The 27335-nt window shown below is 27.9% G+C and overlaps 3 protein-coding genes and 1 long non-coding RNA gene across 4 annotated transcripts; 2 read left to right on the top strand and 2 right to left on the bottom strand.

Moving 5' to 3' along the window:
- The first annotated feature begins 2559 nt into the window (after positions 1-2559).
- LOC137836132 (E3 ubiquitin-protein ligase At1g12760-like) lies at positions 2560-3302 on the top strand. The gene is made up of 2 exons (XM_068644990.1): positions 2560-2743; positions 2857-3302. The coding sequence occupies exons 1-2, from the start codon at positions 2560-2562 to the stop codon at positions 3300-3302; spliced, it is 630 nt and encodes a 209-aa protein (XP_068501091.1).
- Positions 3303-17987: 14685 nt separating this feature from the next.
- Positions 17988-18452, top strand: LOC137836131 (E3 ubiquitin-protein ligase RZF1-like). The gene has a single exon (XM_068644989.1). The coding sequence runs from the start codon at positions 17988-17990 to the stop codon at positions 18450-18452; it is 465 nt and encodes a 154-aa protein (XP_068501090.1).
- A 277-nt stretch (positions 18453-18729) lies between these two features.
- LOC137834801 (uncharacterized) lies at positions 18730-22461 on the bottom strand. The gene is made up of 3 exons (XR_011084969.1): positions 22326-22461; positions 22165-22202; positions 18730-18967 (listed from the first exon to the last, which is right to left on the bottom strand). It is a non-coding gene; the product is annotated as an uncharacterized lncRNA (long non-coding RNA).
- Positions 22462-23198: 737 nt separating this feature from the next.
- On the bottom strand, positions 23199-27037 carry LOC137834800 (uncharacterized). Its single transcript, XM_068642989.1, has 3 exons — positions 26893-27037; positions 26732-26769; positions 23199-23441 (listed from the first exon to the last, which is right to left on the bottom strand). Exons 1-3 carry the CDS (start codon positions 26963-26965, stop codon positions 23337-23339), a joined length of 216 nt encoding a protein of 71 aa, XP_068499090.1. The 5' UTR covers positions 26966-27037; the 3' UTR covers positions 23199-23336.
- Positions 27038-27335: the final 298 nt, after the last annotated feature.

Below are 27335 nucleotides of genomic sequence, written 5' to 3'. Positions count from 1 at the left end.
AAAGATGATCACTTTCTTATATTGTGTGTGCCCATTGATGTGTTGAGAGACACATAGATGTTTTCATACAACATTAATTACATATTTTTTTCAAGCAACAACTTGGTCCTTGACATAACTTACTAAACCTAAGTCAGATGAACTATTATCCAAATTAGAAAAAGGTTGCTAGCGTGGAACAACATTAATACCTTTTTCAAAAAAATCTTTAATGTCAGACCAATTAGAAAAAACTAGATAGAATAAAATATATTTAAATTGTACCATGAAATACTTAAAACCACAAATCTTTATTCAAGTATAAACTTAAGAGACAAAGATAAGGTGAACAAAAAAAAGAAGTACTTTAGTGTTTCATGATCTAAGGTTAAGATAAAGATTACCTTCATATATTACACTTAGATGAAAACACTTAAATGGTCATTTGTGAAGACCATTTAATTGATTGACATGATTTTTTAAAAATTATTAAATTATTAAATTTCATTTTTTGTTAATAAAAAAACTACCAACTTTAAAATTTTTTAAAATTTTGATAGCTAGCTAAATAATAATTAAAAATTAGTTTATAATTTGTTATTAATAATAAAAATAAAAATATTTTTAGTTTATAAAATAATATCTAATTTAGTTAATATAGTAATTAATTATTTTTGTCTCTAAAATTGATTTAATTTTTTTAGTGTATGACTTATTTAAAATAAAATTATAAATTAAAATAAATATAATTATATATTTAAATAGAAATTAAAACTAAGAAACGAAACTTAAAAAATAGCTGATCTTCTTAAACTTAAAAAAAAAATTAAAAAATTTTAAAAAAATTTCTTTCCATCCACTATATATTTATTTTAAATAAGAGAATCAAACAAACTTAAAATAAAAATCATAAAAGTAAATTTAAATTTAATTTAAATTTACATAAGATAATTTAAATTTAAGTTACATACATAATATAATTTGATGTAAGATAATTTAGAATCTTCAATACCACAAAATATAACCCTTTTTAACATAATATTACAGATTTTTATATTTATCTACAAATATATCCAAAATAACTATTAATAATAAAAATAAATACCACACAAAGAAAAAGAAAAAGCCTAATATGAATCACTTTATATATAATCATTCAAAGGTACGAAACTTGAACATCATTTTTCTACATCATAGTAAAACAAAATTAAATATATTTTTGGTCAAATTTTTTTATAAACATCTATTCTAATAGTTTAATTATGAATATTTAGGAAAGTAGTTTAAACTATAAACGAAAATTAATTTTAAAAAAAATATAAAAACAAAAATATTACGAAGTGGACTTTAAGCTTAACTCAATCTCATAAAATCGGCTTGAAATGACTCTGATACCATATGATGATGTGGATTTTAAGCCTAACTCAACCCCACAAAACCGACTCATAAGGTTGAGGTTTGCACCCACTTATATATAATGAAACAACGGTAAAATGATTGATAATAATAACATGAGCTTTTGAATCTACAGATAACGAACAATGTCTCGAGCAATTTCTTGAGCAACAGAAAAACAGATTAAAACCCATTTTGTTAGTGCCATCCAACATTTATATGCAACTCCAACAGCCATAGTTGATCTCATCTTCATTCTCATGTCTCTCTGCAAATTGATTGAAGCCAAAAGAAGAATGAAACAAGAAAATTAGCAGAGATTAGTAAAAGATGAAGGAAGTGAGATAAAAGATTAAAGGGTTGTGTTTGAGCGTTTGCATTTGCTTAAATAATACTAATTATTTACTATGGTTTATCTTTTTTTAACTAGTATTAACTATGGTTACTGTGCTTACTTGTTATTAATTCACTATGAATAATCTCATAATCTCTAATTGAAAATAATATATTTATTCCTACATGTTCTCCAAAATAAAGAAAATTATTAAATTTATTTAATTTAAAATATATAAATGAATATTTCTTTAATCCCATGTATTTCATTAATGATATAAATCAATAATTAAGTAAGTTGTTGGATTTAAATTTTATGAATGCAAAAAATATAATGGGGTAGATAGATTTTGAAGAAAATAAATTGGATGGATACTTAAGAGAATAACATGATAACAAGTTAGAAAAATAACTCATTTATTAAATGATTTATTCGTATATTATAAACATGGATTTTTATTTTGGAGCAAGATCATGTATATAAGATATTCTCCATCTTTAGCACACGTCTTGTAAATAATATCATATACTTTTTTATTTTGTTTCCGTTATTATTTTTTATTCTAATTTAAAATTTAGTTTGATTATTTTAAATTTAGTTTGATAAGATGAGTGAGTTTTCAAGAAAAAAATATTTTAAAATAGATTTAATCAAATGATAGAAATCTTAAATATATATATATATATATTTAGGAATTTGTTACAAAATCAAGAAATCTTATCCTATCTTTATATTATATTCAGCTCTATTTTCTGTTTATATGAATTTATTAGAAGATTTATTTTTCTGTTTAGATTTTGCTTCAACCTTATTATAAATAGACAGAGGCTTGTGTATGTTATTCATTCAACATGGGAACCGTAGAAGGAAGAGTGCAGTCGTACCACTATGAGATGCGAACTGAAGAAGTGGGAGTGAAGATCAAACCCACAGACATATTGAGGGTTGATATGGCTATCATTGTTCGATATTATAATCATCATCTACATGCTATTCAAACATCAACCTTATTAAAAACTTCAACTCCCATTAGCTGTCAGAATTTCTTTGAAAATAATGTAGATTTCTTGAGGAATGTGTTGTTCGACCCATCATCCCAGAAATTGTTAACCCAGCATCGCAAAAAATTGTTAATATGATTCATGTAGCCTTGGAATTTGATGGTGGTTCTGAGTCTGTGGATTCAGAAGGCAAAGAATTGCCTTTGAATTTAGACATCATCGTGGATGTAGTTGCAGATGTAGAATGCGACAAGGAAGAGGAAGAGGAAGAGGTAGAGGAAGAGGTGGAGACAAATGTAGAGACAGAGGAAGAGACAGAGGAAGAGATGAAACATTATGCAGCAACGATTCCAGCATCTGCAGAAGCCATTGATTCCCTTAAAACGTTATCAATTTCACCTTTATTGAAAATGGAAACTGAGAAGTGCAGTATTTGTTTGGAAAATATTGGCTTTAGAGAGAATGAAGAGAATGTGAAGTTATCGTCGTTGTCATGTGAACATGTTTTTCATCATCTCTGTATTGTAAAGTGGTTGCAGACAAGTTACACTTGTCCGTTATGTCGTTATCCTATGCTTGTTCGTCATAACTGATTTATTTTATTTTTAAAGACAAATTGTATTTTGTACCATATAAGAATGATGATTACATAGCTTTTAGTTTTTCTTTTCGTATACATTTTACTTCAAAGATTCACAATTTAGCATTTAATTTATTTAACAAATAATGTGAGGTTGCATGACATATTTTTGATGGTTAAAACTGTAAGAAAACACGCCACTGTGACTGCAAAAACTAGTGAGATCGGATCAACGTTCCTGCAGCAAGGATGACTTCTCTTTATTTTATTTTTTTCTACTACAACTGAAAAAACAAATTATTACAGTGTCTTTTAAAAAAAATTTAAAATTAACTATAAATTTTCACTAATTTTTCTCTCTCTTTTATTCTTTTTAATCTCTGAGTCGCGTAAAATGTTAATTTTTAATGATAAAGAAAATATTAGCAGAAATACCGACACGAGAGTATATGTGTATTTTTTATTTTTATCATTATCATGTTTATATTATTTTTGTAAAAAAGTAAAAAATTTAAAATTAAAAGATAAGAAGGGATAACAACTAACTAAAATATAAAAGAGATAAAAACTATAACGTTTAAGAAAGATAAAGATATGAAAAGGAAAAAAGGGAAATGTTTATATTAAATTTTTTATGTTTGACAAACTACTCTATATTTAAAATTTAAAAGTAATATTTTTTTTAATATTAAAAATAAAATAATATAAATCAGTTTTCAATTAATTATAAGAATGATTAATTATTTAGTAAATATTGAAAAAATAAAAAATCACTGAAATATTCAAAATAAAATATTAATAAAGATAAAATAAAAATAAATTTGTGTACATACATAATGATTCTCAAAATTTCAATTTTTTTATAACATACAAATTATATAAATTAATTAAAAATTATTTAAAAAAAACTCGTGTGAATATTGAATATTTTTAGACAATTATAGATCTGGGAAGTAATTCTAATTGGACTATAAAAATATATTATTTAGGATAAACGAGGAAAATGTTTGCGTTTTCTTCCCTTTTTATCTTTCTCTTAAATATAATCTAACTTTTAAAATTATTGCAATCTTAATTATTTCTTAAAAAGATAATGTAATATTGATAAGATGAATCACTTTTTCAAGAAAAAAATATTTTAAAATAGATTTAATAAAATGATAGAAATCTTAAATATATATATATATATTAGGAATTTGTTACAAAATCAAGAAATCATATCCCTCTCATTATATTATTTAATTAATTTAACTTTTATTTTATTTTATGGTATCAAACAAATTAACTATAATTTTTTCACTAATTTATTCTCTTTTTAATTTTTTCAATTCAAACAATATCATGTTTTCACTATTTTATATGTGTTTAATCCATTCATCACTTTCAACTTTTTTTTTAAATAAAAACTTTTATGTTAGGTATCACTATGCAACTTAAGATCTCAACTAGGCTGACACTAAGTAACAATCATTATTTGTCTATTATTTTTCTTCACATGAAAAAAGTATTATAAAAAAAAAATAAAAAAAATAGGGAGAATTAGACCAAAACTCATAATTTAACAAAAACAATATATAGATAAACGGTTACAAATTACTCCACATTAAAATTTAAAATTGATAATTGTTTTTATTAATATTAAAAAATAAAATAATTTTTTTTTAATTAATTATAAAAATAATTAGTTATTTAGTAAATAATTTATTCAAAATAAAATAATAAAATAAAATAAAATAAAAATAAATTTGTGCACATAGATAATGATTCTAAAAATTTCAATTTTTTTTTATAAGATACAATTATATACATTAATTAAAAAATATTTTAAAAAAAGCCACATTCTTGTCAGGATAAAAGAGGAAAATGATTGCGTTTTTTTCCCTTTTTATCTTTCTCTTAAATCTAATTTAAAATTTAAAATTTTTACAATCTTAATCATTCCTTGAAAAGATAATGTAATATTGAAAAGATGAGTCAGTTTTTCAAGAAAAAAATATTTTAAAATAGATTTAATCAAAATGATAGAAATCTTAAAAATATATATATTTGTTTTTAGGCATTTGTTATAAAATCAAGAAATCATATCCTATCATTATATTATATTCAATCCTATTTTTCGTTTATATGAGTTTATTAGAAGATTTATTTTTCTATTAAGATTTTGTAGCAACCTTATTATAAATAGAGGCTTGTACATGTTCTTCATTCAACATGGGAACCGTAGAAGGAAGAGTACATTCGTACCACTGTGAGATGCAAACTAAAGAAGTGGGAGTGAAGATGAAACTTAAAGACATATTAAGGGTTGATGTGAATATCATTGTTCGATATTATAATCATCATCTACATGCTATTCAAACATCAACCTTATTAAAAACTTCAACTCCCATTAGCTTTCAGAATTTCTTTGAAAATAATGCAGATTTCTTGAGGAGTGTGTTGTTCGACCCACGCTGTTCTTACTGCTTCATCCCAGAAATAGTTGACCCAGTATCAGAAAAAATTGTTAATATGATTAAAGTAGCCTTGGAATTTGGTGGTGGTCTTGAGTCTATAGAATCAAAATTCAAAGAATTGCCTTTGAATTTAGACATCATCGTGGATGTAGTTGCAGATGTAGAAAGCGAAGAGGAAGAGGAAGAGGAAGAGGTAGAGGAAGAGGAAGAGGAAGAGGAAGAGGAAGAGTTGGAGGAGGAAGAGGAAGAGGTAGATGAAGGTAGAGACAGAGGAAGAGATGGAGGTAGAGGTAGAGACAGAGGAAGAGACAGAGGAAGAGATAGAGGAAGAGGTAGAGGTAGAGGTAGAGGAAGAGGAAGAGGAAGAGGAGGAGGAAGAGGAAGAGGTAGATGAAGAGGAAGAGGAAGAGGTAGAGACAGAGGAAGAGATGGAGGTAGAGGAAGAGGAAGAGGAAGAGGAAGAAGTAGAGACAGAGGAAGAGACAGAGGAAGAGGTAGAGACAGAGGTAGAGGAAGAGGTAGAGGTAGAGGAAGAGGAAGAGGAAGAGGAAGAGGAAGAGGTAGAGGTAGAGGAAGAGGAAGAGGAAGAGGAAGAGGAAGAGGAAGAGGAAGAGGAAGAGGAAGAGGAAGAGGAAGAAGAAGAGGTAGAGGAAGAGGTAGAGGAAGAGGAAGAGATGGAGGTAGAGACAGAGGTAGAGATGGAACATTATGCAACAACGATTCCAGCATCTGTAGAAGTCATTGATTCCCTTAAAACGTTCTCAATTTCACCTTTCTTGAAAAAGGAAACTGAGAAGTGCAATATTTGCTTGGAAAATGTTGGCTTTAGAGAAAATGAAGAGAATGTGAAGTTGTCATCGTTGCCATGTGAACATGTTTTTCATCATCTCTGTATTGTAAAGTGGCTGCAGACAAGTCACACTTGTCCGTTATGTCGTTACCCTATGCCTGTTCGTAATAAGTTGGACCATACGATTCTGGTCTCCTCAAACTACTACCCATTACTTCTGCAATGCAAGTTGTTGACATATTCACCAAGCCCCTTGCTTCCGCACAATTCTCTACTCTCAAATCCAAGCTGGGCCTGACAAATATCTACTCCCCAGCTTGAGGGGGTGTTAATATATTTAATTTTCTATTTTAAATTATTGGGCTTTGTTTGTTTGACCCAACTTTCCTTTTCTGTTTCAGCTAGGTCTTAATCTTTTTCTTATATATACACCATGCATTTTACTCTCTAATATACAAGTGAATAAAAGTTTCTTTTATATTTATTTTTTTCTACAATTAGGGTTCATCAAAACCTCTATTTCTTCATTACGATTACGTGCGATTACGTACGCTACATTAAAGCATCACATTAGACAAGGAATATTCATCTTCATTTACCGTAATAGTAATCTTAATTCATTTTTTTTATTATCAAATATAAAATACTAATACGTCGAATTTCTTATGAGCTTGATGAATAATAATAAATAATATATATAACTGATTTATTAAATCTTTTATCTCAATGACTATATAACTGATTTGTTAGAAACAGTACATACTTAATCAAATATAACATATTCATAAGATAATATGAAAAACCTATTCATAAGATAATATGTAGGTAAAATTCGAATTTGAATTTATTTTTTTATATCTTAAATTCCAATCCACTATATTAGTAAAAATATATGTCCTAATTCTAGTAAGTGATTGCGTTTTTTCCCTATTTATCTTTCTCTTAAATATAATTTAAATTTCAAAATTATTGTAATCTTAATCATTCTTTGAAAAGATAATGTAATATTGATAAGATGAGTGAGTTTTTCAAGAAAAAAATATTTTAAAATAGATTTAATCAAAATGATAGAAATCTTTTATATATATATATATATATATTTAGGAATTTGTTACAAAATTAAGAAATCTTATCCTATCTTTATATTATATTCAACTCTATTTTCTGTATATATGAATTTATTAGAATATTTATTTTTCTGTTCAGATTTAGTTACAACCTTATTACAAATAGACAGAGGCTTGTGCATGTTCTTCATTCAACATGGGAACCGTAGAAGGAAGAGTGCATTCGTACCACTATGAGATGCGAACTGAAGAAGTGGGAGTGAAGATCAAACTCAAAGACATATTGAGGGTTGAGGTGGCTATCATTGTTCGATATTATAATCATCATCTACATGCTATTCAAACATCAACCTTATTAAAAACTTCAACTCCCATTAGCTGTCAGAATTTCCTTGAAAATAATGCAGATTTCTTGAGGAGTGTGTTGTTCGATCCACGTTGTTCTTACTGCTTCATCCCAGAAATGGTTGACCCAGCGTCGCAAAAAATTATTAATATGATTCTAGTAGCCTTAGAATTTGGTGGTGGTCATGAGTCTGTGGATTCAGAATGCAAAGAATTGCCTTTGAATTTAGATATCATCGTGGATGTAGTTGCAGATGTAGAATGCGACGAGGAAGAGGAAGAGGAAGAGGAAGAGGTAGAGGAAGAGGTAGAGACAGATGTAGAGACAGATGTAGAGACAGAGGAAGAGATAGAGGAAGAGGTAGAGACAGATGTAGAGACAGATGTAGAGACAGAGGAAGAGATAGAGGAAGAGACAGAGGAAGAGATGGAACATTATGCAGCAACGATTCCGGCATCTGCAGAAGCCATTGATTCCCTTAAAACGTTCTCAATTTCACCTTTCTTAAAATTGGAAACTGAGAAGTGCAGTATTTGCTTGGAAAATGTTGGCTTTAGAGAGAATGAAGAGAATGTGAAGTTATCGTTGCTGCCATGTGAACATGTTTTTCATCATCTCTGTATTGTAAAGTGGTTGCAGAGAAGTCACACTTGTCCGTTATGTCGTTATCCTATGCTTGTTAGTCATAATTGATTTATTTTATTTTATTTAAAAAATTGTATTTTGTACAATATAAGAATGAAGATTACATAGCTTTTAGTTTTTATATACATTTTACTTCAAAGATTCACAATTTAGCATTTAATTTATTTAACAAATAATGTGAGGTTGCATGACATATTTTTGCTGGCTAAAACTGTAAGAAAACACGCCACCGTGACTGCAAAACCTAGTGAGATCGGATCAACGTTCCTGCAGCAAGGATGACTTCTCTTTATTCTATTTTTTTTTCTACTACAACTGAAAAAAAAAATTATTATAGTGTCTTTTAAATTTTTTTTTAAAAAATCTGATTTTAACACTTTAAATTTTTTAAAAATTGTATAGAAGAAATGTGTACATGATTTGTAAATAATTATTTAAATAAATTAAATTTAAATTTTTAAATAACTTTTTAATATTATTTTAAATATTTTGACATAATTATTTTATCATTAATCTTTTTCAATTTTAATTCATAGAATCGTGGTATTAAATTATTATCTCATTATATTATTTAATTAATTTAACTTTATTTATTTTATGGTATCAATAAAATTAACTATAAATTTTCACTCATTTATTCTCTCTCTTTTTTTAAAAATTCAAACAATAGTCTACAAAATTTATTCTTTTTAATCTTTGAGTTGTGTAAAATGTTAATTTTTATTTCTAAGATATACTATGTTAAAGACATTAATGATAAAGAAAATATTAGCTCAAATACAGGCGCGAGAGTATATCTGTATTTTTTATTTTTATTATTATCATGTTTATATAATTTTTGTAAAAAAATAAAATTAGAAGATAAGAAGGGATAACAACTAACTAAATATAAAAAGAAATAAAAACTATAATATTTAAGAAAGATGAAGATATGAAAAGAAAAACTTTTTCACCTCATAAGAAGTCTTCCGTTCTACTAAACTTTTTTATGTTTGACAAATAACTCTATATTTAAAATTTAAAAGTAATAATTTGTTTTAATATTAAAAATAAAATAACAAATCAGTTTTCAATTAATTATAAGAATGATTAATTATTTAGTAAATATTTAAAAAATAAAAAATCACTGAAATATTCAAAATAAAATATTAATAAAGATAAAATAAAAATAAATTTGTGTACATAGATAATGATTCTCAAAATTACAATTTTTTTTATAACATACAAATTATACAAATTAATTAAAAATTATTTAAAAAAAAACTCGTGTGAATATTGAATATTTTTAGACAATTATAGATATGGGAAGTAATTCTAATTAGTCTATAAAAATATATTATTTAGGATAAAAGAGGAAAAATGTTTGCGTTTTTTTCCCCTTTTTATCTTTCTCTTAAATATAATCTAACTTTTAAAATTATTGCAATCTTAATCATTCCTTAAAAAGATAATGTAATATTGACAAGATGAATCATTTTTTCAAGAAAAAAATATTTTAAAATAGATTTAATAAAAATGATAGAAATCTTAAATATATATATATATATATATATATATATATTAAAATCAAGAAATTATATCCCTCTCATTATATTATTTAATTAATTTAAATTTTATTTTATTTTATGGTATCAAACAAATTAACTATAAATTTTTCACTAATTTATTCTCTTTTTAATTTTTTCAATTCAAACAATATCATGTTTTCACTATTTTATATGTGTTTAATCCATTCATCACTTTCAACTTTTTTTTAAATAAAAACTTTTATGTTAGATATCACTATGCAACTTAAGATCTCAACTAGGCTGACATTAAGTAACAATCATTATTTGTATTCACATGAAAAAAGTATTATAAGAAAAAAAAATACAAAAATAGGGAGAACTAGACCAAAACTCATATGTTAACAAAAACAATATATAGGTAAACTGTTACAAATTACTCCACATTAAAATTTAAAATTGATAATTATTTTTATTAATATTAAAAAATAAAATAAAAAACAATTTTTAATTAATTATAAAAATAATTAGTTATTTAGTAAATAATTTATTCAAAATAAAATAATAAAAATAAATTTGTGCACATAGATAATGATTCTCAAAATTTCAATTTTTTTATAACATACAATTATATACATTAATTAAAAAATATTTAAAAAAAAGCCACATTCTCGTCAGGATAAAAGAGGAAAATGATTGCGTTTTTTCCCTTTTTATCTTTCTCTTAAATCTAATTTAAATTTTAAAATTATTGCAATCTTAATCATTTCTTGAAAAGATAATGTAATATTGATAAGATGAGTCAGTTTTTCAAGAAAAAAATATTTTAAAATAGATTTAATCAAAATGATAGAAATCTTAAAAATATATATATATATATATATATATATTTGTTTTTAGGCATTTGTTATAAAATCAACAAATCATATCCTATCTTTATATTATATTCAGTCCTATTTTTCGTTTATATGAATTTATTAGAAGATTTATTTTTCTGTTCAGATTTTGTTGCAACCTTATTATAAATAGAAAGAGGTTTGTGCATGTTCTTCATTCAACATGGGGACCGTAGAAGGAAGAGTGCATGCGTACCACTGTGAGATGCGAAGTAAAGAAGTGCGAGTGAAGATGAAACTCAAAGACATATTGAGGGTTGATGTGGCTATCATTGTTCGATATTATAATCATCATCTACATGCTACTCAAACATCAACCTTATTGAAAACTTCAATTCCCATTAGCTTTCAGAATTTCTTTGAAAATAATGCAGATTTCTTGAGGAGTGTGTTGTTCGACCCACGTTGTTCTTACTGCTTCATCCCAGAAATACTTGATCCAATATCAGCAAAAATTGTTAATATGATTAAAGTAGCCTTGGAATTTGGTGGTGGTCCTGAGTCTGTAGATTCAGAATGCAAAGAATTTCCTTTGAATTTAAACATCATCGTGGATGTAGTTGTAGATGTAGAAAGTGAAGAGGAAGAGGAAGAGGAAGACGTAGAGACAGAGGTAGACACAGAGGTAGAGACAGAGGTAGAGACAGAGGTAGAGACAGAGGTAGAGGTAGAGGAAGACGTAGAAACAGAGGTAGAGACAGAGGAAGAGATGGAACATTATGCAGCAACGATTCCAGCATCTACAGAAGTCATTGATTCCCTTAAAACGTTCTCAATTTCACCTTTCTTGAAAAAGGAAACTGAGAAGTGCAATATTTGCTTGGAAAATGTTGGCTTTAGAGAGAATGAAGAGAATGTGAAGTTATCATCGTTGCCATGTGAACATGTTTTTCATCATCTCTGTATTGTAAAGTGGCTGCAGACAAGTCACACTTGTCCGTTATGTCGTTACCCTATGCCCGTTCGCAATAACTGATTTGTTTTATTTTCAAAGATAAATTGTATTTTGTATGAAATAAGAATGAGGATTACATAGTTTTTGTTTTCGTATACATTTTACTTCAAAGATTCACAATTTAGCATTTAATTTATTTAACAAATATTTGCCTAGATTTTGGATGAGTTGTTCATTTGGGAGTTGTATTGGTTGGGAGTGCTTGAGACCTCAATCGCAAACACTTTAGTGTGATAACTCGGTTGGTCGGGTCCATTTGGAAAATACCTAACTCGTATGTTAAAAAGATAATTAAAATAAAATGACATAGAGAATAACCAAATTAGTTTGGTGTATATATTTTAGATGTAAATAAAAATTGTTAAAAATAAAAATTACATGAACTTGTAAAATGAAGGCACATCTTAACAAAATATTCTTGTTGATGAAATTGTTGAAGGAAAGTCTATAAAAAGGGGTTGAGACCTTGAGTAAGTTTTTTTTTCGAACTCTACACTGATACAAATTTTACATTTTGATATTCATAGTTTGAATGTTCTCAGTGATATCGTCAGGGTGTGATCAGCCGATGAACTCCACCTGTCACAAAGCCGTAGCATCTTGGTTCAACAATATCAAGCAAAGCCGCTTCAACTCGAAATCCACTTCTTGTCTAACTTTATCAAAGTTCGGTGAGAACAAAAGTATTTTTTAATGTGAATAATTTTTTTTATTGTTGTAAAATTCTAAAACTTTTCTTTGAATTATATAATTTATTATTGAGTATATTCTAAAACTTTTCTTTGAATTATGTAATTTATTATTGAGTATTGGAAGACACTGAGATAATATACGCATAGTAAGGGTTATGTTTTTATAGATTTGAGCATATTAAGATTTTATGCATATAAAATAGATTTTGAAGAAAATAAATTGGATGGATATTTCAGAGAATAACATGATAACAAGTTAGAAAAATAACTCATTTATTAAATGATTTATTCTTATATTATAAACATGGATTTTATTTTGGAGCAAGATAAGTATATAAGATATTCTCGTTCTTAGGCACGCGTCTTGTAAATAATATCATATACTTTATTTATTTATTTTTGTTTCCCTTTAAATACTATTTTTTATTCTAATTTGAAATTTAGTATGATTTATATTTTAAATATGGATAAATTCTATCAATTTGAACTTTTTCAAAGAAATTGAATTTCTATATTATTGTAATATTAATTCATTTTTGTTATTATCAAATATAAAATACTAATAGACCGAATTTCTTATGAGCTTGATGAATAATAATAAATAATACATATAACTGATTTATTAAATCTTTTATCTCAATGACTATATAACTGATTTTTTTAGAAACAGTACATACTTAATCAGTATTCATAAAATAATATGAAAAAACTATTCATAAGATAATATGAAAGTACTTTAAATGTGGTAGGTAAAATTCGAAGTTTGAACTTATTTATTTATATCTTAAATTCCAATCCCCTATATTAGTAAAAACATATGTCCTAATTTTAGTAAGTGATTTTTATAATTCTCTCTGGGTGAAAACTAGGGTAGGAAAAATAATAAGTTTTTCATCAAAATATTATAATTTCTTTGATTTATTACGAGAATGGATAATTTTTTTATTTGTGTTTTTGATAAATTTTACCTTAAGTCATGCTCATGACACACGACTTCTGTTTGATTTCATACACATATCAAATTTATACTATGATAGGACAACTTTGACTGAAAAAAGTTGTCTTAAAATTGTGCATTTGTGACACGATTTTACTAAAAATTTTGATTAGGATTAAGTGAAGTCATGCATAAGTGGCAGGACTTCATTGTAAAATAAAACAACTAAAGTTGTGCATAATTCGAACGAATTCATTTGTTTTATTTGTCATTGAAATCATGTAAGTGTAGCGCGACTTCACCTTTGTATTATTTTGCTTATTGTGAAAAAAAATGGTGAAATTGTTGATTAGAAGATAGTCACTTCTCATCTCAAACGCAAACTTAGATCATTCTCACACACATAAAGACATACACACATGCACACATAAACACACAGATGTAGAGGCACACATACACAAACACATAAATATACGACACACACCCATACACACATTTCCCTTATGAGATGAACGTAAATATTTTAATATTTAGATAAACTTTGAAATACTTTGATATTAACAATACATGTTGGATAACTAAATAATATTCTTGACTAGAGTTGATTTTTTATTTGTAATATGACCACACGTGATTAAAAAACTCTTGACTACAAGAAAATGTAATCAAGATTATCACACAATTACTCACCACAAGATGTATACAAGATAATACTCACTCTTTTAAAGAGATAAAGAAACAACATGTTATATAAACCAACTAGGTTTTGCAAACTAAAATTTTATCTCTATATTCATAAGTTTGTCTCTTAATAGTTGTTGTTGTAAACAATCTTCTTTAACATCATCTTCAATATATAAAAATTTATGAAAAAGTTATTGCAAATATTTTTCTAACCATTGAAACATTAAAGATGATCACTTTCTTTATATTGTGTGTGCCCATATTGATGTGTTGAGAGACACATAGATGTTTTTCATACAACATTAATTACATATTTTTTTTCAAGCAACAACTTGGTCCTTGACATAACTTACTAAACCTAAGTCAGATGAACTATTATCCAAATTAGAGTAAAAGGTTGCTAGCGTGGAACAACATTAATACCTTTTTCAAAAAATCTTTAATGTCAGACCAATTAGAATGAAATTCTTTACTAGATAGAATAAATATTTATAATATTTAAATTGTACCATGAAATACTTAAAACCACAAATCTTTATTCAAGTATAAACTTAAGAGACAAAGATAAGGTGAACAAAAAAAGAAGTACTTTAGTGTTTCATTATCTAAGGTTAAGATAAAGATTACCTTCATATATTACACTTAGTTATGAAAACACTTAAATGGTCATTTGTGAAGACCATTTAATTGATTGACATGATTTTTTAAAAATTATTAAATTATTAAATTTTCATTTTTTGTTAATAAAAAAACTACCAACTTTAAAATTTTTTAAAATTTTGATAGCTAGCTAAATAATAATTTAAAAATTAGTTTATAATTTGTTATTAATAATAAAAAATATTTTAAATATCAATATTTTTTTAGTTTATAAAATAATATCTAATTTAGTTAATATAGTAATTAATTATTTTTGTCTCTAAAATTGATTTATATTTAATATTTTTTTAGTGTATGACTTATTTTAAAATAAAATTATAAAATTAAAATAAATATAATATTATATATTTAAATAGAAATTAAAACTAAGAAACGAAACTTAAAATAAATAGCTGATCTTCTTAAACTTTTAGATAATAAGAAGTGGGAAAAATTTAGAATTTAAAATATATTTTAAATAAATTTATTTTCCATCCACTCAAATTACATAATTTATTTTTAAATAAGAGAATCAAACAAACTAGTTTAAAATAAAAATCATATTAAAAAATAAATTTTAAATTTAATTTAACTTTACATAAGATAATTTAAATTTAAGTTACATACATAATATAATTTGATGTAAGATAATTTAGAATCTTCAATACCACAAAATTAAAATATAACCCTTTTTAACATAATATTACAGATTTTTTATATTTATCTACCAACATAATTTAATGTGTATCCAAAATAAAACTATTAATAATAAAATAAATACCATTGTGACACAAAGAAAAAGTCTAATATAAATCACTTTATATATAATCATTCAAAAGTATTAAACTTGAACATCATTTTTCTACATCATAGTAAAAAAAATTAATATATTTTTCGTCGAATTTTTTGATAAACATCTATTCTGATAGTTTACTTATGAATATTTAGGAAAGTAGTTTAAATTATAAACGAAAATTAATTTTAAAAAAAATATAAAAACGAAAATATTATGAAGTGAACTTCAAGCTTAACTCAACCCCATAAAGTCAGTTTGAAATGACTCTGATACCATATTACAAAGTGAACTTTAAATCTAACTCAATCCTATAAAATCGGCTCATGAGGTTGAGGTTTGCACCCACTTATATACAATGAAATGTTCTCATAATGTAGGATCTCCAACAGAAAAACATATTTACCTAAAAATAATCAAATTCTTACTAAAAACAACTGTAAGATGATTGATGATGAAGATGATGATAACATGAGCTTTTGAATCTACAGATAACGAACAATGTCTCTAACAATTTCTTGAGCAACAGAAAAAAAGAAAAAAACCCATTTTGTTAGTGTCATCCAACATTTATATGCAAATCCAATAGCCATAGTTGATCTCATCTTCATTCTCATGTCTCTCTGCAAATTTGATTGAAGCCAAAAGAAGAATGAAACAAGAAAAATTAGCAGAGATTAGTAGAAGATGACGGAAGTGAGATAAAAGATTAAAAGGATTGTGTTTGAGTGTTTGCATTTGCTTAAATAATACTAATTATTTACTATGGTTTATCTTTTTTTAACTATAGTATTAACTATGGTTACTGTGCTTACTTGTTATTAATTCACTATGGATAATCTCATAATCTCTAATTGAAAATAATATCTTTATTCCTACATGTTCTCCAAAATTAAGAAAATTATTAAATTTCTTTAATTTAAAATAAATGAATGAATATTTCTTTTAATCCCGTGTATTTCATTAATGATATAAATCAATAATTAAGTAAGTTGTTGGATTCAAATTTTATGAATGCAAAAAATATAATGGGGTAGATAGATTTTGAAGAAAATAAATTGCATGGATATTTCACATAATAACATGATAACAAGTTAGAAAAATAACTTATTCATTAAATGATTTATTCTTATATTATATACATGGATTTTATTTTGGAGCAAGATCGTGTATATAAGATATTCTCGTTCTTTGGCATGGGTCTTGTAAATAATATCATATACTTTTTTTATTATTTTTGTTTCCCTTTAAATATTATTTTTTATTCTAATTTTAAATTTAGTTTGATTTATATTTTAAATATGGATAAATTCTATCAATTTGAACTTTTTCAAAGAAATTGAATTTCTAGATTATTGTAATCTTAATTATTTTTGTTATTATCAAATATAAAATACTAATAGGCCGAATTTCTTATGAGCTTGATGAATAATAATAATAAATAATATATATAACTGATTTATTAAATCTTTTATCTCAATAACTATATAACTGATTTGTTAGAAACCGTACATACTTAATCAGATATAACGTATTCATAAGATAATATGAAAGTACTTTAAATATGGTAGGTAAAATTCGAATTTGAATATTTTTTTTTTATATCTTAAATTCCAATCCACTATATTAGTAAGAACATATGTCATAATTCTAGTAAGTGATTGCGTTTTTTTGCTTTTTATCTTTCTCTTAAATCTAATTTAAAATTTAAAATTATTACAATCTTAATCATTCCTTGAAAAGATAATGTAATATTGATAAGATGAGTGAGTTTTTCAAGAAAAAAATATTTTAAAATAGATTTAATCAAAATGATAGAAATCTTAAAAATATATATATTTGTTTAGGCATTTGTTATAAAATCAAGAAATCATATCCTATCATTATATTATATTCAATCCTATTTTTTCGTTTATATGAATTTATTATAAGATTTATTTTTCTGTTAAGATTTTGTAGCAACCTTATTATTAATAGAGAGAGTCTTATTCATGTTCTTCATTCAACATGGGAACCGTAGAAGGAAAAGTGCATTTGTACCACTGAGAGATGCGAACTAAAGAAGTGAGAGTGAAGATGAAACTCAAAGACATATTGAGGGTTGATGTGGCTGTCATTGTTCGATATTATAATCATCATCTACATGCTACTCAAACATCAACCTTATTGAAAACTTCAATTCCCATTAGCTTTCAGAATTTCTTTGAAAATAATGCAGATTTCTTGAGGAGTGTGTTGTTCTTACTACTTCATCCCAGAAATAGTTGATCCAATATCAGCAAAAATTGTTAATATGATTAAAGTAGCTTTGGAATTTGGTGGTGGTCCTGAGTCTGTAGATTCAGAATGTAAAGAATTTCCTTTGAATTTAAACATCATCGTGGATGTAGTTGCAGATGTAGAAATCGAAGAGGAAGAGGAAGAGGAAGATGTAGAGACAGAGGTAGAGACAAAGGTAGAAACAGAGGAAGAAGTAGAGACAGAGGAAGAGATGGAACATTATGCAGCAACGATTCCTGCATCTGCAGAAGCCATTGATTCCCTTAAAATGTTTTCAATTTCACCTTTCTTGAAAAAGGAAACTGAGAAGTGCAATATTTGCTTGGAAAATGTTGGCTTTAGAGAGAATAAAGAGAATGTGAAGTTATCGTCGTTGCCATGTGAACATGTTTTTCATCATCTCTGTATTGTAAAGTGGTTGCAGACAAGTCACACTTGTCCTTTATGTCGTTACCCTATGCCCGTTCGTCATACCTGATTTTTTTTTTTCAAAGACAAATTGTATTTTGTACGAAATAAGAATGAGGATTACATAGTTTTTAGATTTTGTTTTCGTATACATTTTTCTTCAAAGATTCACAATTTAGCATTTAATTTATTTAACAAATATTTGCCTAGATTTTGGATGAGTTGTTCATTTGAAAATTGTATTGGTCGGAAGTGTTCTGGACCTCGATCCTAGATTTAACATGAATATTTAACAATAAGGGATTATAATGCCTGTGACCTACATTTCACAAATCTTACATGAGGAGTGACCAAAATAAAGTATATATTCAAAAAATCTTTATTTAATTCCAACACCCAAAAGATTACATAATGTGAGGTTGCATGACATTTTTTTGCTGGCTAAAACTGTTTGAAAACACACCACCGCGACTGCAAAAACTAGTGAGATCGGATCAACGTTCCTGCAGCAAGGAACAGGCTAAAAACAGCTGCACTCCCTAGAGTGGTCTGTCCAATATGCCTTATCTTGAGGAATCCAGGAACCTGCAAGATTTCAACATCAAATATGAGAAACTACATAACGGAAGCTACATACATCAACTGAGAAATACAAGCAATTGCACCTGAATATATATATATATATATATATATATATATATATATATATATATAAAGAGAGAGAGAGAGAGTGCCAACAGGCACACAATAAATAATATAATCCTTTAAATGCCTGACGGCCCGAGCATGCATATGATTGACAGGTAGTCCAAGTTTGAAGATTAGATACAAATGCAAAAAGGACTGGGAAGACTAAAATAATTAATTCCCAAGACTACCTACAACATGAAAATGATGAGTATATTATCCTTGTCTTCTCTTCGACATTGTAAATTAAGATGACAAACAATGACTTGTTCAACTAAATACATCTTGTAATGTTTGAGAATCAAAACAAAAAAATTTATCATCATCTTTTTACATAGATATGTAAATCTGATTTAAACACAATATTCATCGCCTATTTACAACCGTCTGTATGTCTAACTCATAGTATTAAACACTGTAAGTACTAATTAATGCTTCCTAATTGTCATGCAGACACAGATATGCATAAAACCTCGTATATAGTATTTTAATATACTCATCATCCGATGTACTTATGCTTCATGGTTGTGCAATAGTGCATTGTCTGCTGTGTCTTCCGTATTAGTGGTCATTGGTCTTGTTTCATCGAAAAGAAGGTATGCCTCCAAATCGGAACAGGGTTTTGCTTGAACACTTTGTGAAAATTATACAAGCATTGACACAGTTTGATGATAAATCCAAATTACTAAGGTAGTGTTTGGACCAACTTATACAAGGCATCTCTTTTTAAAAGTAGAAGTTTGGCCAAACAAATTTAATAGGAGCTCTTACAAAAAGCAACCTTTTTAGTGAAGAAAACATAGTAAAAATCTTTCAAAAAAATCTAGTTTTAGGAGCTTTTGGCTTCAACGTCCCATTTTCCTTTAATTCAAATCTTAAAATCCAACACACACTATCCACTAAATTTTAACTTAGAAGTAACTCGTGCACACTTAATTAAGGAGTCAGAATATTGGAAGAATATTCAATAATATCTAGAATGTATAAAATAATACCTCATAATATCTTAAATGAACTTTAGTATTAGTTCCTATTTCCTAGGATTCCATTAAATTTTACATATTGGGCTAGGAAGGATTATGATCAAGTATTAACACAAATAAGGCCAAATGAAATTAAATATGAAAACTATAATAAAAGATCTAAATTGAGAATTAAGACCGTATAAACCTTCTCAAAATAACTTAATGAGACTTCAAAATTTTCATATGATGTCAAGCTTAACCTTGCATTTGGATAGGGAATTTCAAAATTATTGAGACACTCGAATATATTGAATTTGAATTGATTTCGTTTTAAATGGTTTCATTTTTCAAATGTTTTGTTTGGATAAAATATTCAAATTTATTGAATTTTAATTTAACTTGTTTGGATAAAGTATTTTAATTATCACCAAATTAAAAAAAAAATCAATATTGATGATCTTTTTTAGTTGATCTTGCTTGCGTTTATTTTTCGGTCAAAGTTCATTAAGATTGTTTTCAATTGACATTGACAAAGTTTTTTCTTGATATATGTCGGCTAAAGTTGTTTTTTGTTAATGGATTGAAGGAAGAAGTCAGGGCAACATTTAGAGCAATGAGAGCTCTACACAAGACCCTCAAGTACTTATCCTGAATATCTTATGTGAGTGTTTTTCTTAATGGATTGAAGGAAGAAGTCAGGGCAACATTTAGAGGTGCTGGGTAGATTCTTTACCAAAGATGATGAATTATGCTATGTGAAAAGATAATAGGAACTGGATATTAAAAACATGGAAATTTCAGGAAGGGATAAAGGGTTGCATTTAGAAGTTACCAATCATCCAAAACAACAATAAATAAATTTCACTCTAGGAAAGGAAACCAGGAGAAATCAACCCAAACAGAACGTTCGGGGATAGAATCTGCAATAGCCGGAACCAATGGTACTTTGGAAAGCCACGGAGGAGTTGAAGAGATACGTTGATGCAGAAATACAAAGGAACTCAACAAGAAAGGGATTTGCTGTAAAGGGTGATAAAATATAGCTTGAATCATTTATGTCAAAGAATTACTGGAGGAATGTAGATGATATGGCTGTTATTTTTGAGTTCAAAGGAAACACAAAGGAAATTTTAAAGAACTTTCTGTATATTAAAAAATGAGAAAAATAAACAATTGGTACTGAGTTTGTGCTTACAACAGGTAGATTGAAGCCATGACAAGAATAATTGGTCTTGTTGTTCCCAAGCTAGGTATTCAGAATTAAGAGCGCCAGTGTCACAATTATCTTCAGTGAGAAGATGTGGTGGAGTTTTAAGATGAACAAGACAAGCCTAAGGCCTTTGATAACTGGCAATTAGTTCAAGCCAAAGAAGAAAATTATCTCCATTGAAAATGCACGAGAAAAAGTGAGTGGCACAGAAGATGTTAAAGACAGGGAAGGTGGCGGAATGAGAGAAGCCATTGTGATTTCCTACGATCTGGACCATCTTGAGTTTAGAGAAACGAGAGAAATTTTAGACAACTTTCTGTTGATTGAAAAATGAGAAAAATAATACCGAGTTTGTGCTTACAGTATATATTCATAGTACAGGAAGCCTAACTACAGTCTAACAGTCAGTCAAAACTGTTATTGAGGATTTGAGACATTATTTACCTTCAGCTAACTGAATTACAGGTAATGAACTGCTGTGAAACTAACTCCAGTAGACCAATAAATGATATTTTCACATGCTAAATTTCATCTTGATGACAAAGTGAAACTTTGGGATGGGGAAGTGTTTTAGAGGGCACGGCCATTATCAGAAAGGGGAATGGGAACACGCACAAGTCAAGAGAAAGAGGGATTCAGTCAATAAGTCTTCTATTTTGCCTTAGTGTTCTTTCTTCATCTTTCTCCTTTGTTTTTTCCTTTGATTTTAATCAGTTAAATTCCTCATCAGAACTGTTCTCATAACAATGACACATAGTTAACTAAGTTGCAAAGTCCCTAAATTAGCAGCTTCATATTACATTAATTTTACACTCAATTAGGGTTAAGATAAGTTAATCAGAAACACACTTCATTATAAAAGAGGTAAATTGCATTTTCCAATTCACTCATTTGAAAAATAGAGGAATTGAATCACATACCTTATACCTAATTGCATCGTAAGTCCCATAAACGGCACCTGCATTCAACACACCCAATTTCAACATGCACAAGATTAACCGAAGAAGAAAGAGAAAGATGTGCCGTGCTTGGCTTAGTGAAAAGGAGGCAACCAAACAGAGAATAAGAGCTATTAACTCACCGACTGCGCCGCCAATAACACCGCCCACGGCGGCTCCGGTCGCCACGCGAGTGAGGACGCTGTCTCTGGCCATTTCTTTGTTTCGTTTTTTGCTTAGCTTATTCTCTAGACAGAATTTGATTTTATTAACTTTAGTACTCCTTTTTTTTAAGATGAAAAATAAAAATAATTTAAAAAGTTACTTTATTTATTTTTTAACTAATAAAAATACAGGCGAAAATCAACTTTACAGTATTCGTATTTTCTACCATATTATTATTTTTATTTTAATAAAGTTAAAAAGAATGTTTATATTAATTTAATTTTTAATATATGTATGTTTGTGTTACTACTCGTTATAACGCCTCTGACCTATATTTCACAAGTCCCACATTATCACAGTGACCAAAATAAAACTCTAGAATAGAACTTAATAGAGACATTAAATAAATAAATTTTAATTATGAAGACTAAAAAATGTGAGATTTGTACAAATAAGTAAATAACCCATAATTTTAGAAGCAAACATTTCATAATTAGGAATTAGTATATTTTAGATATAAAGATTAACAATAAATAATGTACATGTACACATAGAGACAATTTATTGACTTGAGCATATAATTGATTTGAACATTCATGGTTAAACTTCATATTTAATGAAAGTTATCAAACTTAAGAGATAATGTAAACTAAAAGCTCTTTAGGCTCAATTCCAAGACTTATAAGAGTTTACTTCGTATGAAAAAAATATTTCAAAAATAAATTAGTCAAATTATTTAAAATAAAATATCAACTTGGTTGTAGACTCGGGAATTCATCAAGTTTGCTTCTGGTTCTACTGACTTTGCTCCAAAAACGAGTTTGCTTCCATGTTAACTCGGAAAGGGTGAGTAGAAATGCAAACTCGAACTATATATATTCAAAAAAATCTTTATTTGATTCAACACCCCAAAAATTACATAATGAGGTTACATGACATTTTTTTTGTTGGCTAAAACTTAAGAAAACATGCCACGATGAATGCAAAAACTAGTGAGATCGGATCAACGTTCCTGCTGCAAGGAACAGGCTAAATACAGCTGCACTCCCTAGAGTGGTCTGTCCAATATGCCTTATCTTGAGGAATCCAGGAACCTGCATGGTTTCAACATCAAATATGAGAAACTAAACAACAGAAGCTACATCAACTGAGAATACAAGCAATTGCACTTTCAAGATAACCAGACAAACACACACATATATACATACAGAGAGAGATAGCCAACACATACTCAATAGATAATATAATCCTTTAAATGCCTCACGGTTGGAGCATGCATATGACTGAGAAGTAGTTCAAGTTTGAATATTAGATACAAATGCAAAAAGGACTGAGGAGCCTAAAATAGTTAATTCGTAAGATACTTTCTAATATCATAATTGTATACACTCGACTACCCACAACATGGAAATGATGAGTATATTATCCTTGTCTTTTCTTCGACATTGTAAATTAAGATGACAATCAATGACTTGTTTAACTAAATACTTCTTGTAATGTTTGAGAATCAAAACAAAAGGTTTTATCACCATCTTTTTACATAGATATGTAAATCTGATTAAAACACCATATTCATCACCTATTTACAACGGTCAGTATGTGTAACTCATAGTATTAGACACCGTAAGTACTAATTGATGCTTCCTAGTTGTCACGTAAACACAGATATGCCCAACCTTCTCAAAACAACTTATTAAGGCTTCAAAATGTTCATATGATGTCAAGCCTAACCTTGCATTTGGATAGGGAATTTCACATTTTTTTACACAGTCAGATACATTGAATTTCAATTGATCTTATTTTAACTTATTTTATTTTTCAAATGTTTTGTTTAGATAAGACAATTCTTATTTATTGAATTTTAATTTTCCTTGTTTGGATAAAGTATTTCAACTATCACCAAATTGTTGGCTGAAAAATTCCATCAGTTGGCACTAGCAAGAGACAATCCTAGTTAATGTTAGTTGAAAGTTTTCCTATTTAGCATTAGAAAAATAATCCTAACAATCTATTGACAAAAACTAACATTGGTTTCCATGATAAAAAATAATCATTGCAGATATCAACAAAACAATAACCACGACAGACAGACAATAAGAAAAATATAGTTCACATGTCAAAAAATAGCCTCCCCAACCCAACATTGATTAAGAAAACCCTAGGCTAATATTGGGTGCATAATAACATAGTAGTCTACAACAAAAGCACCAAAAAGATTCCTAACAATTTAAATAAAAAAAACTTATTGAAATCAATAAAAACGCTCTACTCCATATCAATTTAAAAAGTATCCCAACCAAAATCGAATTGAGGACAAAATATGAAGAGAAAACACAAGAATTTTAAAATATGAAAAAAATCAAATTCTCTAATTTTAAGTAATCCAATTACTCTCATGAAATTCTAAAATTTCATTTTCTTTTAAAATTACTTACCCAAACAGCATAACATTTTAAAATCTCTATAAAAATTAATTGCCCTTTTCAAATTACCAATCCAAACACTATACAAATAATACTAATAGGCATAAATAATTTTCAAATATAAGCAATTTGTTTCTTTATAAGAAAATCCCAAGACAGGATGAGTTTTATCTTTCAAGAAAGGTATATCACCTTATCATCTACACATTTTCCCTACGACAATGGGCCTCACAACACCTGGCAAGGATACCAAGAGCAGTGTGAGCTCTACACAAGACCGTCCCCAAGTACTGATCCTGAATTTCTTATGGGAGTGTTTTTCTTAATGGATTGAAGGAAGAACTCAGGGCAACATTTAGAGGGGCAGGGTAGATTCTTTACCAAAGATGATGAATTTTGCTATGTGAAAAGATAACAGGAACTGCATATTAAAAACATGGAAATTTCAGGAAGGGATAAAGGGTTGCATTTAGAAGTTACTAATCATCCAAAACAACAATAAATAATTTTCACTCTAGGAAAGGAAACCAGGAGAAATCAACCCAAACAGAAGGTTCGGGGATAGAATCTGCAATAGTCAGCACAAATGGTAGTTGGGGAAGCCAAGGAGGAGTTGAAGAGATACGTTGATGCAAAAATACAAATGAACTCAAAAAGAAAGGGCTTTGCTGCAAAGGGTGATAAAATATGGCTTGAATCATTTATGTCAAAAAATTAATGGAGGAATGTAGATGATATGGCTGCTATTTTTGGTTCAAAGAAAACAAAAGAAAATTTAAAGAACTTTCTGTATATTAAAAAACGAGAAAAATAAACAATTGGTACTGAGTTTGTGCTTACAACAGGTAGATTGAAGCCATGACAAGAATAACTGGTCTTGTTGTTCCCAAGCTAGGTATGCAGAATTAAGAGCACCCGTGTCACAATTATCTTCAATGAGAAGATGTGGTGGAGTTTTAGGATGAACAAGACAAGCCTAAGGCCTTTGATAACTGGCAATTTGTTAAAGCCAAAGAAGAAAATTATCTCCATTGAGTTTCTCAGAAAATACACGAGAAAAACTGAGTGGGACAGAAGAGGTTACAGACAGGGAAGGTGGCGGAATGAGAGAAGCCATAGTGATTTCCTACGATCTGGACTATGTTGATTTTAGTGACACGAGAGATTTTTAGACAACTTTCTGTTGATTGAAAAATAATAAAATTGGTACTGAGTTTGTGTTTATAGTATATATTTATAGTACATGAATCCTAACTACAGTCTAACAGTTGGTTAAAATTTGAGACATTATTTCCCTTCCGCTAACTGAATTACAGGTAATGAGCTGCTGTGAAACTAACTCTAGTAGACAAATAAATGATATTCTCACATGCTAAATTTCGTCTTGATGACAAAGTGAAACTTTGGAACGGCGAAGTGTTTTTGAGACAAAGGCCATTATTAGAAAGGGGAAATGGGGACACACACAAGTCAAGAGAAAGAGGGTTTCAGTCAATATGTCTTCCATTTTGCCCACATTCTGATTCAATTCTAGTAGAAGAACAAATAAAAGCCTAAATGTTCTTTCTTCATTTTTCTCATTTTTTTTTTCTTTGATCTTAATCAGTTAAATTCCTCATCAGAACTGTTCTCTTAATAATGACACTTAGTTAACTAAGTTGCAAAGTCCCTAAATTAGCAGCTTCATATTACATTCATTGTGCACTTAATTAGGGTTAAGATAAGTTAAAAAAATAATCAGAAACACACTCGATTTCCCAGTGAAATAGCTTTCGACTCCAATATGATTTCCTTCAAGCAAAACAAAGCAACCTTTTTTCCCCCAATTCTTCATTAATTAAAACCTTACCCATCATCCACATTGCGTTTTGAGACAGAATAGCCACCAATCAAATTATAAAAGAGGTAAATTGCATTTTTCAATTCACTCATTTGAAAAATAGAGGAATTGAATCACATACCTTATACCTAATTGCATCGTAAGTCCCATAAACGGCACCTGCATTCAACACACCCAATTTCAACATTCACAAGATTAAACGAAGAAGAAAGCGAAAGATGTGCCGTGTTTGGCTTAGTGAGAAGGAGGCAACCAAACAGAGGATAAGAACTATAATCTCACCGACTGCGCCGCCAATAGCACCGCCCACGGCGGCTCCGGTCGCCACGCGAGTGAGGACGCTGTCTCTGGCCATTTATTTGTTTCGTTTTTTGCTTAGCTTATTCTTTAGAAACAATATTTGATTTTTCTTAACTTTAATACTCCATTTTTTAAGATGAAAAAATAAAAAATAATTGAAAAAGAGTTATTTATTTATTTTTAATTAGAAAAAAAAAACATGTGCAAATCAACGTTACTGCGTTCGTGTTTTTCTACCGTATTATTTTATTTTAATAAAGTAAAATTGAATGTTTAATTTAATTTTTAATGTATGTATGTTTCTGTTACTATTTTGAGCCTTCCGTACGAAATCTAGGTTTACTTTAATAAATTTTCTTATTTTCAACTACCTAAATATTAGATTCATATAGAAAAAGCGATGAAATTTTGAATCTTAATGTATT

Source organism: Phaseolus vulgaris, chromosome 5, assembly GCF_000499845.2.
Source record: "Phaseolus vulgaris cultivar G19833 chromosome 5, P. vulgaris v2.0, whole genome shotgun sequence".
Classification (NCBI taxonomy): domain Eukaryota; kingdom Viridiplantae; phylum Streptophyta; class Magnoliopsida; order Fabales; family Fabaceae; genus Phaseolus; species Phaseolus vulgaris.
The sequence above is the reverse complement of the archived record's forward strand: the minus strand, read 5'-3'. Positions and strand labels throughout refer to the sequence as shown.

Bases quoted from the DNA above. Each gene is read 5' to 3' on its own strand.
- LOC137836132 (XM_068644990.1), top strand. From the start codon at position 2,560: ATGGGAACCGTAGAAGGAAGAGTGCAGTCGTACCACTATGAGATGCGA. The intron at 2,744-2,856 runs GTCAGAATTTCT...TGATTCATGTAG, and splicing joins AACTTCAACTCCCATTAGCT to CCTTGGAATTTGATGGTGGT.
- LOC137836131 (XM_068644989.1), top strand. From the start codon at position 17,988: ATGATTAAAGTAGCTTTGGAATTTGGTGGTGGTCCTGAGTCTGTAGAT.
- LOC137834800 (XM_068642989.1), bottom strand. From the start codon at position 26,965: ATGGCCAGAGACAGCGTCCTCACTCGCGTGGCGACCGGAGCCGCCGTG. The intron at 26,770-26,892 runs GTGAGATTATAG...TGTTGAATGCAG, and splicing joins TGCTATTGGCGGCGCAGTCG to GTGCCGTTTATGGGACTTAC. The intron at 23,442-26,731 runs GTATGTGATTCA...GAAACCATGCAG, and splicing joins ACGATGCAATTAGGTATAAG to GTTCCTGGATTCCTCAAGAT.